This window comes from Condylura cristata, unplaced genomic scaffold (assembly GCF_000260355.1).
Source record: "Condylura cristata isolate star-nosed mole 26May11 unplaced genomic scaffold, ConCri1.0 scaffold00030, whole genome shotgun sequence".
Classification (NCBI taxonomy): Eukaryota; Metazoa; Chordata; class Mammalia; order Eulipotyphla; family Talpidae; genus Condylura; species Condylura cristata.
Genome location: NW_004567131.1, coordinates 1,540,000 through 1,555,522, shown reverse-complemented (window position 1 = coordinate 1,555,522; position 15,523 = coordinate 1,540,000). Strand labels below are relative to the sequence as shown.

Sequence of the window (15,523 nt, the reverse complement as noted above, 5' to 3'; positions counted from 1 at the left end):
TTTCTAATATAGTCTCGCAATTCCTCAAATGATTAAATACAGAATTACTAAGTGACTCAGCAACTCTAGGTACAGTACATACCCAAAGGAATAAAAATGGTGCCCAAGAACTTGCACGTGAATTAATGCAAGTTCACTGCAGCATCATTATTAACTGCAGCATCAGTACAATAGACAAAAAGTACAACAGATAAATAAAATATAGTATATCCATTTAGTGAAATATTATTTGACAACAAAAAAGAAATTATGTACCATGCAGGGATGAACTCTGATTGAAAGAAGCCAGTAACAAAAAGCACCATACCCCCACACCCATTATGAAGTTTTCATAATAGAAAATCTATAGGACAAAAATATATATATCCAGGGTGAGAGCAGCTGGAGAATGAAGAGGTGGTTTTCCCTCCCCCCCCCCAGATAATGAAATTATTCTAAAATTGATTGTGATGGTGGTTATATAATTCTGTGAGCATAGCAAAAAGCATTGAATTACATATTTTTTTTAATTTATTTATTCATACAGGCCAGAGATGCGGAGGGTGAGAGGCTTCACCAGAGACAGAGTGGGGTACAGAACAGGCAGATGGACAAAGTACACTGCTGAGGGGAGCAGCGGGCGGGCCAGGAGAGGTCTGCCGCGCCATGTGGTCTCCTCCGGGGCAGGCGGGGATCGAACTCATGCGGAAGTGGCTTTAGCTTCTCAGTGCTGTGCCTTAACCCGCTGCGCCACCAGGGAGGGCCTGAATTACATATTTTAAATAGGAGAGTTGCATGGTATCTGAATTACATCTCAATAGAGCTATTTAAAATAATTTTTTAAAACCATGGTGCTTTTTAATGACACAAAAATTGAATATTAGGATGGAGTATTATGAGATTCAAAAACAAACAGAAGAAAATCAAAAGGAAAAGAAATTGTTGTAGTGCTATGTTGCTAAAAACACTGGATTTAATAGTCAGGAATGGATTTATTGGCAGCTGTACATTACTTGCTATGACTTAAGAGTAAAATGTCACATGCAAAGTCTCTACTACAATTCCACTACAAGGAAGGTGAAATTAAAAGGCCAGAACAATTATTGAAAGACTATAATAAGAAAAGGATACTAATAACACTATACAAAACCTATAGGAATATGTAGCTCAACATGGGTGGAAATGTGTGTCTGTATGTGTAAAAAAGACTTACAATAACATTTTTGTAAATCTTAGTGTATAACTATTTGAAAACTGATGAGTGCATATTTCATTTTAGTTGTAGCAGTACATTTAAAAAAAAAAAATTGGATAATCCTTATATACAATTACCAGGGAACTTACTTAAGTGATGAAAAGAGAAACTTCATTTTAAGTTTCCAGGTACATGCTAGTTTTATATATTCATTAGAAAAAATATATATTGCACTATTTTAAATTTTTTTAAGATTTATTTATTTATGCATACAGAATTGGGGTATAGGCCAGAGGTACAGGGGCGGTGAGAGGATTCACCAGAGACAGAGCGGGGAGCAGACAGGCAGATCAAAGCACACTGCTGAGGGGAGCATGAGCGGGTCAGGAGAGGTCTGCCACGCCACGTGGATCACCTCCAAGGCAGGTGGGGACTGAACTCAAGTGGTAGTGGCTTTAACTTCTTAGTGCTGTGCTTTAACCCGCTGCTCCACTAGGAGAGACCTATTTTCAAATTTTTAACAGACAATAATTTTTTTTTCTACTTCAGACCTCCTTCTAGGTCTTCTAGAGGTAATCAAAGGCAATGAGGATGTCCCTAGTGTCACAGGTTTTAAAAACTCAGCGCTATCAAGCTATCGCAAGCCACTGCCACTGCAGCATGAGTTCTGTCCCCAGCCAGGGAGCAAGCCACATAGAGCACAGCAGACCTCTCCTGTGTCACCTGCTGCTTCCCCAGGCAGTCTATTTCAGTAGATCTGCCTGTTATGCTCCCCACTCATTCCCTCATGAATCCTCTCATACCCCACACCTTTGGCTTACATACTGGTTCTTGTATGCATAAATAAAAATGAATCTTTATTTTTATCATTTTTTAAATTTTATTCATATATATACAACATCATTTTCATTTTTGTACAATGCGTACTCTTTCTTCTCAAGTGTGGTTCCCATGCAGTTCCCACCACCAGTTCACCCATGTACCATCACCATACTTCCTTGTGCTTTTCCCACCCCTGTTTTGATCCTGGTCCTTTCTACCCCCCTGTAGAATGATTTTGGTTTACAGTTGTCTGTTAATTTTGATATTTACTTTATTATATTTTTTTCCTGATCCTTTAAAAAATAAATCTTTAAAAAAAAAAGGACGATGAGATGAAATCTAAGTTTAGAAAAAAGAAATTGGGGCATTAAAAAAAAAGGTCCTAGAAACAAAATTTGTAATTTGAAATAAATGCAGACATAAAGAATGCAACATAATATCCTGTGTCTTATTTTAATGTGTTATAATAAAAATTTTGTATACTGATGATAAATTTATCTTATTTTCCATCTACTACTATGAACCATATAAGTAGAAATATGGACTTGGGAAAAGACAATGAATGATGATAAATAAATAAATCATAATATGAATGTAGACATGACAGATAAATTCTGATATGAAACAAAGTGTTAAAGAAAGAAAGTTAAAATATAGCTATGCAGTGTCACAGGTATAGTTCTTATTTTCAATTATTCACTGGCGTTTTGTGTTGTAGAAATTATTTTCCACTTCAGTGAGGATATCTTATAATTAAAATATTAAATGATGATAGCAAGCACTCTACCTTTGAGATCTTCCACGGTTTCCTGTGCTGGCAACTCCTAAATCAATGAAAGAACAAAAGAAATCAATACAGGGCTCAGCTCATTGTCCATTTCCAGCCAGCCAACAGGCATCAAGCAACAACCACTGTTTTTCTAAATAGCACATGGGGAAAGGATAATGGTGTCCACTCTGTTTGGGCTTCTAAAAAAATATGTAGCACCGATGAATACAAAAATAGATAACAATATAAACAAACAACCAAGACCACTGCACTGCGATGAAAGAGCTCAGTAATTGAGAAAGTAAAAAGGAGAAGAATAATGAACTACTTTATTCTACTGTAAACAGATTCCAATAAAGTTAATCTAGAAGAAAAGGTTCTGTACAGGTTATCCCTGCTATCCAAAGGGAAGCTTTTCTGGGGAAATTTTCAGGAGTTAAAATGACATAAAGAAGCAATACTATTAATTTAAATGGAAAATATTTTGATCATTCCCAGCTCCAAAAAAATAACCTAGCAAATGCTACCAAATAATATAGAACCTAAAATGCCACTAAGATACAGGCAAAGTGAACGACAGGACAAATACGCATTGTGCAGCAGCAGCACTTCTCAGAGAAGGGCGCTGGGGGTGGGGGGGAGAACGGGGATGCAGGAGCAGATGGGGGTGCTGCAGGGTGGGGGGTTCGCAGGGGCCACCCTTGGAGAGCTCAGAGCTCACTGCACAGCTGGTAATGAGCACTGGCTTTCATTTTTAGCCCTTGTCATGAAAGCCAAAATTCCCTTGGGAAAGTTACAAATATAGATCTTCCTTAAAAAGCAAAATGTTGTAGCATGAATTGTCAAAAACCGGGGGACACCTGTATTAACTTCAAGAGACAAATGTGTTTTAATACAGATAAATGAAGTTGGTTCCTAGGAATGGCACCACATGTAAGATAATTTAGGTGAAGGAGACAGGAGACGCAGTGGGAAGTGAAAGTGTGGAAATCAGTTCTTCTGGCCAGAGTGGGAGGCCCCGCAGGGTGGACCCTTAACAGAGTCTAGTGATGAAGCCCAGCATTGTGAGGCTGTCTGCAGCCACGACAGAGTTCCATCCCCAGCCAGGGAGGTGGCCCACATGGCATAGACCTCTCCTGACCCACCAGCTGCTCCTCTCAGCAGCATATTTCATAGATTGCCTGATCTGCTCCCCACTCTCCGCTCTGCAGCTGGAGAAGCCACCCCTCTAACAGCTCATTATACAACCAAGTGCACCTCTGGACTGTGTCCCAGTTCTTGTATGCATAAATAAATAAAACTTAAAAAAAAAAAGTCTGGTGGGTATACTTTCCGATATACAATGAGAGCTATTTATATTACAGTCCAAGTGCTCTCTTCAGGTCACTCTAGATGAAATCAACTCAACAGCAACATGGAGAAGAGAAGAGAAAACAGACCACTAACCAGTAGCCCAGAAGAGTGGTGAGAGTTTATGCTTTGCCCTCTGGAGCTGCAGTGAAGGGGAGGTGTAGACAGGTTTCGACTGGCCTCCTCCTTTTTGCCATTGGTAATCCTTCCATTATTGCTAGTGCAACATGAGAAACACAAGTGCAATGATACTACCACTGACTCTCGCTGTTAACCCCCAAGCAATCCATTTTGTCATGTTTTATGGACAGAAATTTTATTTTTAAGAAAGTAATAAATAGCGTTTTAAAATAAAATGTGCCTTGTTTCCTCACACATAAAGGCAAGATGGTAACAGTGATGCTTATTCACAAATGACTCAAAATTTCAGTTCTATGCAAAGTATTAATGTGATGTTGACACATTAATGTTCTTTTTAAAGTTACTTTGTAATGTGCTAAGCATTTATATGACCAGATAAAAATACTGAAGTAGGGTACTTCCCTGGTGGCACAGTGAGTTAAAGCACAGCACCAAGAAACTAAAGCCACTTTAGCATGAGTTCGATCCCTGCCCTAGAGGTGGCCCACATGGTGCAACAGACCTCTCCTGACCTGCCTGCTGCACCCTCAGCAGTGAACTTCTTAGATCTGCCTATTCTGCTCCCCATTCTGTCTCTGGTGAAGCCTCTCTATGTACAAATAAATAAATAAATCTTAAAAAAAAATACTGAAGCAAATATTTTACTATGCTAAGCCTAATCAAAGTAAATTCCAGAGCATGGATTAAGATAATATTAATAATCAGTTAAACTGTCTTTTTTATTAATATCAATTTTATGTTTTTAGAAGCTTAAATATAAGAAAAATGTTAAAAATGTACATAATTGTGTCTACCTAAGATGACATACTTTTATAAGTAACTAGTAAATGAGAAAATGTACTTTAAGCAAAACATTTAAATTATAAACACATAAAATTAGGGATATTACCTTGGATTTTTGTGATTAGTGATGTGTTCACTGTTGGCATCCTTGTCTTTATTTGGTTTTTCTTTCTTTCTGGGAGGCCTTTGTTGAATTACTTCTCCTTTATCAAACATGAGATGCAGGCGATAACTGATTAACTTAATTATTGTGAAGAATACAGTCACTGAACTGCAGTAAAAAAATATAGTGATGGCATTTGGAGGAAAAGCCTAAAAAAGAGAAGAAAGAAAAAAAATATTTGCTTATAGAATGAGCTTTAGTTCTAAACCTCTTAAGATTTTAAGACTATGTATTAACTATAAATTGGCAGAGATTTCAAATTTTATTAGCTTTGTATCTTTTCCTCACTGTAATGTTTAGGAGGAAGAGAAACATCTTTGAATCTGTTTTAAAAAGTCTTGGATCCTGGTATTAGTGTGAGGAAAGGGGGAAGGAGAAAGGCTGGTGTAGCTTCTTCTTTCCCTTCTAATCTTCCTTTGAGCGTGGATGTACCTAGGGGTATGATGTGGGCCACAAATAGAGGGATATTTCCAATGAAGACAAGGGATTTTAGTATGGAGGTCATGGTGAAGGTCAACTCGGATTCTGTCCAATTCCATCAAAAGTAATCACCAAGATTCACGTTACTCTCCCATCTATAAGATCCCCACATACTTTCTTCTCTCTCAGGATTTCTGGTCCATCCTCAACTAACTTACTTTGGGGATGGAGAGTAACCTTGCATGTTCTGTGATGGTATCTTGACCACCTCCATAAACAAAGGTAGCCCTTTTTATCAATGTGCTTTGCAAGTGATATGACTAGTTTGTGTTAAATCCTGGAACACAGCTAGGCCTGTATCAGTATGGCCCAGCCCAAATCTGCTCCTAAGAAACCCCGCCCAATCTCCATGTTCCTAGCTGACAGTGTAACAGATCAGACTTTCCTAAAATATAAACTCCAAACAGAAAGAACAAAGTAAAAGAAAATGCTGTCACCAACAAGTAAAAGATGAAGTGAAGAATTTTCATCATCATTGACTAGCTTTTATTTCATGAGAACAAAACCCACAAATAAATATAAATAAATAAGTGAAAGACTGATTCAGTGAAATAACATCAGATCAACAGATAAATAAAGCCAGGTTACCCGGCATAGAAACAGGTTAAGTTCCCATTTGTTTGGGTTTTTTTATTTACTTATTATTTTTTGCATAGAAGAACTGAGGAGTAGTTCAGATATGCAGGGCATTGGGGGTGAGGGTGAGACAATTCACCAGAGACAGAGTGGGGAGTGGAACAGGCAAATTGACTGAAATATACTGTGAAGGAGAGCAGCGAGGGAGACAGGAGAGATCTTCTGTGACATGTGTGGTTAGCTCCCTGGCTGGGGACTGAACTCAGGCCACAGAGATGATAGTGCTGAGACTTAACCCCTAGTCCAAAAGAGAAGCCTCAAGTTTCACATTTACATATGTATATCCTATTGAAAAGCTATACAGTACCTCAAGCAATATTTAGACAAGTTGAAAAATAAAAAGAGACTATGGGTCAGGAAAACAAATAGTCTCCCCCAAACTGTTTCTTAACATGACTCTAAATTTCAGATCTAAGAAATTTAGGCTGAATTTAGAGTATGAGTTTGAAGATAACTAATAGGGAATAAAATTAAGCAAATATGGATGAGAGAGATAAATAGTCTGTCATATAAAATTTATATTCAAAAGTCGTTTGTATCATATAAAGTATAACTTAGACCTCATAGTAGTCTGCTTAGAAGAGAAATAGGGAGAGTCAATGTTCACTAAATATCCCATGTGCTCCACTATATTTCCCAATCTCTCCTGTAATCAGGCTGGATCACGTGACTACTTTTGGCCAGTGGAACATGAGCAGATGTGGCCAGTGTCACTTCTAAGTCCAGACCATTAGGAGCTAAAGGCCAGCTCATTCCCTTCACCATGTCAGATGCCTTATTTTCCAGATGGTCCACCTACAAGATGATGGAGCTTGCTTCCACTTTTGTGGAATTGAGATGGATATGTACTGTGAGTAAGAAAAAAGTTTTTGATTCATTAAACACTGAAATCTGGATTTTTGTCTGTTGTGGCAGTTTGCATTGCTCAACCTAACTAAATAATAGATGTTTGTTTCCATGAGAAAGTGTCCATTAAAATCAGGATAGAGATAAGTTGAAGAAAGGACTCAAAAATTGTGAAGAAAATACCAGGGAAGTGGGGTGAGAAAGGATTTTATATGAATATCAGGAAAATTCATTTGGAAAAAACTTAACTCGCCACAATAAAAAGAGAGATTATGAGCCCTCCCTGGTGGCATAACAGGTTAAAGCACAGTACTGTGAAGCCAGCCCACTGGTGGTTTCTCAGCCTGAGTTCTATCCCCCATGAGGGAGGTGACCCACAGGCACAGCAGACCTCTCCTGCCTTGCCAGCTGCTCCCCTAGCAGTGTGTTTCACTGATCTGCCTGTTCTGCTCCCCACAGTCTCTGGTGAATCCTCATACTGCTTCTGCACCTCTGGCCTGAACCCCAGTTCTGTACGCATAAACAAATCTTTAAAAAGAAAAAGAGAGATTATTTTTCTACCAACCCTCATAAAAAACACAGCATTGGCCTAGTAGTGTGGTAACTAAAGAAGGCAAGATAGAATTTGAAATTTGTGAAGATTAATGTCTAGTATACAAGTCAGGTGAGAACAACCCTGTCTCTCCTTTATGAAGAACCACTTTGCACTTTGTCACATCCCCCAACAGCCCATGGACTTCACCAGGTGAGGTGAGAAAAAGATTTACTGAAACTTTTCCTGGGTGAGAAGACAGGTTTTACAGCATGCTACACCTGGTATATTATTCTTCCCAAGATGTCATGTTCAAATGCCTTTCAAAACCTTTGCCTTCAATAGACCCACAAAACAGAATCCAGAATTCTCCTAAATAGCTCCCCCTTCTTATACCAGTTTATTAAGCTCAACTCAAGCTCCTCCAATTCAACATTCCCAGGGATGTCACTTAAAATCATTGTCAAAACCATTTTACAACTGACACCATTATCTGTCAACAACAGATCTCCAGTTTCTAGGATTTTCTCTTGATGTAGGTATGTATGTGTGGAGAAGGGCAGTCTCACAAATATGTCATGATGAGCAGTTTTAAATCTGTTAATTTTTATCACATTATGTAGATATCCTCATATAAGGAATACTCAAATTTTGAGTAGAGGTTTACTTATCCTAAAAGAAATCATAATTTTGCTTTTGTGAACTTATGTTTTACCACAACCACATGCTAACTATTAACACTAAGCAAACTTTTCAAAACTCCCTCCCTCTGTATGGGGTCTCACAGTTGTTTCTTTAGGCTTATAGATCTGGCTGCTCTAGTCACCACTTTTTTCTTATTTTACTTTCTTTATATGTCAAAATATACATAACAAACCATGTTTAAGTGTTTAGTGGCACTAAGTACATTGACATTGTTTCGCCACTATTATCTCATCTATCTTCAGAATGTTTTCATTTACCAAACTGAAATTTGATACCCACTAAAAATATCTGTCCATTTCCTCCTCCCCAAGTCCCTGGCAACCTCCATTCTACTCTCTGTCTCTATAAATCCGATGCCTCTAGGTACCTTATATGAGTTAAAGTGTTCCATTTTCAACCTTTTGTGACTGGCTTATTTCACTTAACACAATGTCTTCAAGGTTCTGCTATAATGCAGCATGTGTCAGAATGTCCTTCCTCTTAAAGGCTGAGTAATATTCCATGGAATGTATAAAACGCATTTTATTTACACATCTGTCAATGGACATTTTGGTTGTTTCTCTCCCTTGGCTATTGTGAATAATGTTCCTAGGAACATGAATGTTAGCTCTCTATTCATGACCCTGCTTTTAATCCTTTCGAATATATACCCTGACAGGGAATAGTTGGCTCATATGGCAAATCCATGTCTCACTTTTGGAAGAACTGCTGTATTGTGTTGCACTACACCACTGTATGTCTCTCTGGCTTTTAACTTCAGGGACATGGGTGATTACTTTCCATCTCTTGGGTAGTTTGGGGAAACCAACATCTAGCTGAGTAAGGACGAGCAATAAATGATGCTGTTGTCAATTCAGAATAAACCACTTCTGAAGATTTCAACATAAAGACACTAAGAAGGAAAATCTTGAGAATTTTTGGGACATTCTTGGAGAATTTTTGAGACATTCTTAGAGTTCAATCTTTATCATTATATGTTTCGTAAAGGCACGTGATGAGTCCACTTCACAAACAAATTTGGAGAACTCTACAAGTGAATATTTTCATTTGACAACGAAGCTGAGTATCATACTACAGAGCTGAGAAGTACACATCTCCTCGGACCTGAACTTATTTACCTGCCATTTCAATCGCCTGACGGAAAGCAAAGACTCAGAAAAATAAATAAATAGTCTCTGGGAAGTCAAAGTATATAACTGTAAAACAATTCCTTCCTTCCTCTGCCTTTCAGGAGAGAACCCCTGCTCCACGGTGGCCTCTCTGCACCTTTGACATTCCTTCCTCAGGACTGAACAGGCCTTCCTTTAGGCTGCCCCTTCTCTCAAGAGCTGAGATGGACTGGAGATGTGTCTCTGGACAGCATTTCCTTGCTTTCAGTCTCAAGAATCAGGAGCAAGTCAGAGTGGCTGCAAACTTTTCACACCACCATCCACCATTCAGATAAGTCTCTGCAACTCTGAACCTCACAAGTAGAAAGTTCACTTACATGCAGATATAAATCATGAAGCTGATTCCCAATTTATCAGCTTCATTTGCAATAAAGGTGCTATTTGAATTTTCTGCTGAATTCTCTGTCTCCCCCAGGTGGCTCAGAAAGGAGGTGTTATTTGCTGGGTCCCCATCTCTGCATACTGTGTGCTCTTGACTGGAAGGGGGATCCACTCAGACCTGCAGTAGGAAGTGTTGTATTCTTGATCTGAGCATAATTAAATGACATGGTACCTAATAAGCCTAATAAAATTTGGTTTCCCAGCCCCTAACAGATATAAGAGGGACACATAAGCACAACAATGATATGTTAAGTGACAGCTTTTAGTGTCGGAAAAGTGAAAGAAAAATTAAAGAAAAGCCAAACACCTATGTGGTCATTTTCTGAGACACAAACACACCTCAGTCATCTCAGAGAATATCACTACTGTATACATAAAAACTCTAGACATACAGATAAAATATTCAGGGGTAGTAAATATACTATTAGAGAAGGCAGGGGATCTAAAATTATTCGATCAATGTGATTAAAGCAAATTGACTTGTATGCTTAAGTTAAACTTCATATAATTTGGAAAATGACTGCACTCAGAATCTATGGCCTAATAAATAAGATTCACCTGCAAACAGAACAAGCACACTAGATTATGACATTTACTTGCCCGGCCAGAAGCTGAGCGTGCTGCCGCTGTGAGAGTCACTGACTACAAGGATTCACCAAGTGTGCATACTCCTGCCAGCTGGGGCAGACACAGCTCTGGAAACTATTTCACATTTCTGGAAGCCCAGCCAGTCCTATAGCTGTCAGAAGATTGTAGGTTGTTTCAAAAAGACAAGGTGCATATTAAATAATTTATCTCTTTCACGAAGGATTGGTTACATTTTGCCAAATTAGAAAGCCAGTGTTATTAGTCCCTGTGACTTCATTCAGAAGGACTCAAGTAACCTACAACTCCTTGGGATGTTGGGAACATGTCTGCATACAAAAATGAGGCCACAGGATAGAGATAGAGGATAGAGTCATTGCTCTGCTTTTACATATATATGAAGGAATTTGTAAATTTTCAGTTCCTGAATTCATGACATAATGTAAATTCATTAATTTCCCTTATGAAAAAAAAAAATTTAGTTTCTGAGAAACAAATTCTCAGAAAATCTGGGATTTTTTATTAAATATTGAGTACTGGAATGAACTCAAGAACTGTTGGGTCAAGAAATCCCAGAAGTAGATTGTGAGGTGCCTACCATATGCAAACACCCTGACAGAATACATGGGTGGTGGGGGGAGCAGTATAATTCCCTCAGAAACAGACCAGTCTTGCAAAGAGTTGTTTAAAGGTGAAAGGTACAGAGTCAAGAAATTTGACAGGTAATCAAGACAGGCCTACTTGTACTTCTCTTGCAAAGTAAGGTAAGCAAAAATATAATTCTTTCTCTTAGGTCCGCTATTTGACCTCTCGTGGGTCTACTATCTATTCTAATTAGATCTGTTCTGATTTCATTGATAGTATGGTCCTCTTTCTTTGTATGTGGCTTTCATAAAGGAAAGAGAAGTGGCAGACAAATGCTTAAATTGTCAAGCTAGCGTTACAAGGAATACCAACATGGAAAAATAATCAAATATTTGAGAGGTAGATCTGTTTACACCAACAGGGTCATTAAAGGAGAATCACTGGGATCTTGAATACTGTGAAAGTAAGAAAGTGGTACCTCCAATTATCTCTCTTCTCATAAAGAATATTGAATGGGTATCTTATCTTAGTCAGTGAATGCTCAGCATCGTCAAGAAATCTCAGTTCACGCTGTCTTTTTTTATATCAGGTAGTCATGGTAAGAATTAACAGTTCACTTACATTTTTCATGTACAATATGATAAATTAATTAATTAATCAGTGTGCTCATTAAAGGCAAAGTGATGTCAACTTCAAGTCAACTATGAGCTCAGTCACAAATTTGTAATGATACTGAGTTTGAATACCAAGTCATGTGTTACCCAGTAAAAAGCAATGTGTTATTTAAAATTTAAATATGAGATTTCAATAATGTGATTGTTTATAAATTATACACTGTGCCTTTATATATTCGTTTTTCATAAGTAGTTTCAGATACACTCGTGACTTGACAAAACCACAAACCTAACTATTGGAAGGTATGAGTTTAGTATCTATTTCTTAATTCTTTTTTACTGTCCTCAAAACACACATTTGATGTCAAGAAATTCCAAACATATTACAATTAAATCTTAAATTTAATGATGATAACATTATATTTGTTAATTTTTTTAAAGATTTATTTATTTATATATACAGAACTGGGGTACAGACCAGAAGTGCAGGGGTAGTGAGAGGATCCACCAGAGACAGAGTGGGGAGCAGAACATGCCGACTGATGAGGTACATTGCTGAGGGGAGCAGCGGCGGGTCAGAAAAGGTCTGCAGCGCCCTGTGGATCACCTCTGGGGCAGGGTTCAAACTCATGCTGAAGTGGCTTTAGCTTCTTACTGCTTATTTTAACCCACTGCGTCACAAGGGAGGGCCCTACATTTGTTAATTTTTAAGTATTATTTAAGAGTGTGTATAGTTAATATGTTAGAATTGGTAAATAAAGATGCTTTTTAAATAGAACAGTGAGACAAAAAGGAGATGAATTTACTTTATACACAAGCAGCTACAAGGCTGAGTAAAGGACCAGGAGAACTTGTGGTTAAAGGTAAGAGGGTGCTCAAGGTGCTGAACTGGAAGAGATCCCCATGCAATCTCTATTTTTACCCAAAGATTTTGTATATCTTCTCTTGCCTGGTCTGCTTATCAGCATGCTAGTGAGAAACTACAAATAAGTCTTCCTGCCTTCTTCTCAACCGTAACAGTCTTTAGTTTGGCTCTTCCATAGGCTTCACCCACCAAAGATGGTCCACTGATTTCTGCTGCTTCTCACTCAGTATTTCTCAATAGCATGTAAGTTCTATCGGCATTTGGAGTTCAACTATGTTCAAACAGAAGATGTCAGTATCACTAAACCTCACTCTAAGTTATTGTGACTTTTGGGACCTTCCTGGTGACACTGAGAAGCTAAAGCCACTTCAGCATTAGTTCAATCTCCACCCTGCCCCAGAGGTGATCTACATGGTGCCACAGAACTCTCCTGACCAGCCTGTTGCTCCCCTCAGCAGTGTACTTCATCAGTCAACCTGTTCTGCTCCCCCTCTCTCTGGTGAATACTCTCACCACCCCTGCACCGCTAGTCTGTACCCCAGTCCTGTAAGCATAAATAAATATATTTTAAAGTTATTGTGACTTTTAATTTAAATGCCATTCTGACAATTATTGATCAGAACAACAAAAAAAGCTCCTCACTAAAAATGTCAGTGTCCCTGAAGACGGTTACTATGTCCAATTTGGATGGACTGTGCCTTAATAACTATAATACACACACACAGTTTTAGCATGCTACAGAAAGACCTCTCAACTCATTGACATCATTCAGAGATATTATGTTATGATTATCCTCATAGTTTTTGTCTAGTTTCTCAACCTTGACACATTGAACCAGAATCTTCTGTTGTAGGAGCTGAGCATACCCTATGATCGCCTGCAATATCCCTCACGTCTACACTATAAGTTCCAATAGCAACGCCCCTGGTTGTGATAACCAAAATGAGTTCAGACATTGCCAGATACTTTGGGGGAGATGCAAAATTAACACCCCACTCTCACTGATCATTAGTGTTTATGCCCATAAATGGATATGTGATTCCCTTGCACCAACATACAGATAAAAACAAAGTCCTTATACTCAGAGTTCAAAAAGTTAAGTTCAAAGGTTAAGAAAGATGACTAAAGATGTGTAAGATAGAGTAGCAACTGCTATAATTCTGGTAAACTGGGATGTGCCTAGCTCAGATTAAAGGATGGTATAAAGGCTCAAGGAAGGCAGACATCTGTGAGAACCGAGAAGATTGCTGAGAAAAGTCAGGCAGATGCACAAGATGACAACACAAAGATCCTCCAGGACATGCATAAATTACAGAATAATGCACATGGGCCATCTGAAGTGGGAGGGCGTGGCAGTCCCTTAAGGGTCTCATGCTACACACTAAGGAATTAGATCTTAACCACCATAAGCTTAGAAATAAAAAGCTAGTATCTGCATTTCACAAGAATATCAATGTGGATGGGAGGCTGGACATAGTAGTGAGAGTGGTCATGACAACACCAGAAAAAGGGTTGACATAATTCCTGGAACTATTGTGGGTTCAATAAAATCATACATATGGATGCCCACTGTGTAATATGTACTGAATTTTCCATTAAACACTTCCAAAACTGTAAAGTGATATATAAATTATTGTTTCTGCTCTTCTATGTCAGTGTTAGAAATCCCAAAGGTGAGACCAATACAATCAATGGAAGCGTAAGAGGAAGAGAGAGATGCAAACCCCCAGCCAGTGGATGGTGCCTCACTTTCTAAACTCCAGCTCTTGAAGGGCAGGGAGGGCTGATGCAGAAAGGGGCAGAGTGAAGTATTCTGGCATAAACTGCTGAGGCATTGGTAGGTAAACTGCTGGCACTTTGACAGTTGTTCAGCTGGGAGCTGGGGCTTTAGCAGTTAAGCCACCCATGAGAGGATATCTATGGAGAAGCTGCCAGCTTGCCACATGCAGCTTTGGGTTGGACCTTGGTCTCGACTCAGTGGAAACTACCTGGAGGACAGACAGCAACTACAGGTATTCAACCTGTGAATACTCTCTTCACTCCCTGTGTAAATAAATCCTGTTATTGTCATTTCAAATTGTGTTTACTTTTGGGCCATGTCTTACAATCAACTAACTGTCCCATACCCAGAGTTTATGACTACTTCCAAGAAGCTACCATATGGTAACTTGCTATTATTTTACGTTGAAAGTTATTATTTATGGCAAACAGCATGGCAGGTCCAAAAAATTAAAAATAGAATAACACACGTCTTAAAACAACTAGCAACAACAAATGTTGGTGAGGATGTGGAGAAAAAGGAACTCTTCTACACTGCTGGCAGGAGTGCAAACTAGAACAATCACTATAGAAAACTGGAGGTTCCTCATGTTAAGCCCCTCTGGCTTGGCTAGGCCCCTCTGTCTGGGTCTCTGACTCACCCTGGGCCCAGAAAGAAGGGCAGGCAGATAACATTTCTGGTGCCAGCTCCTGGAACCAGCTGAAACTAGACCCTGATATCAGCTCCTGACTCATGACTGAGACATCTGTTCTTGGAAACAGCTTGTTACTCTTTGAATTTGCACCGGCTATGACGTATATAACAGCCAATAGAGCCGTTATATTCTCTGACATTCCTATGGTCATAGTCTTGCTTCTCCTTGTGTGGCCTGATTGCCTGCAGGAAAGCTTGACCCCAGCTAGCTGGCTCAATAAACTCCGCTTGCTTGTGCATATCTGGTCCTGTCCTTTGTCGCGGGAGACAACCAGGTGATTTTGGACCCGAACACTCAAACTGCTAAACATGGAGCTTCCATATGGTCTAGCAATCCCACTGCTAGGTACCTACCCAAAAGACACAAAAACACTAATTCAAAAAGATACCTGCACCCCCATGTTTATTGCTGCTTTATTTACAATTGGAAAGACATGGAAACAGCCATAT

General features: G+C 38.9%; 1 protein-coding gene across 3 annotated transcripts in view; it reads right to left on the bottom strand.

The window, feature by feature from the left end:
* The window catches only part of PCNXL2 (pecanex-like 2 (Drosophila)), a 272,672-nt gene that overhangs the window by 238,880 nt on the left and 18,269 nt on the right, over positions 1-15,523 (bottom strand). For all 3 annotated transcript variants that reach the window (XR_001145936.1, XM_004691129.2, XM_012731293.1), the window contains exons 2-4: positions 5,146-5,351; positions 4,212-4,332; positions 2,784-2,820 (exon numbers count right to left, since the gene is read on the bottom strand). Coding sequence is in view for 2 of the 3 variants with exons in the window: in XM_004691129.2 (XP_004691186.1) it covers positions 2,784-2,820; positions 4,212-4,332; positions 5,146-5,351 (364 nt within the window). In the remaining variant the exon portion in view is untranslated. The remainder of the gene's footprint in view (positions 1-2,783; positions 2,821-4,211; positions 4,333-5,145; positions 5,352-15,523) is intronic.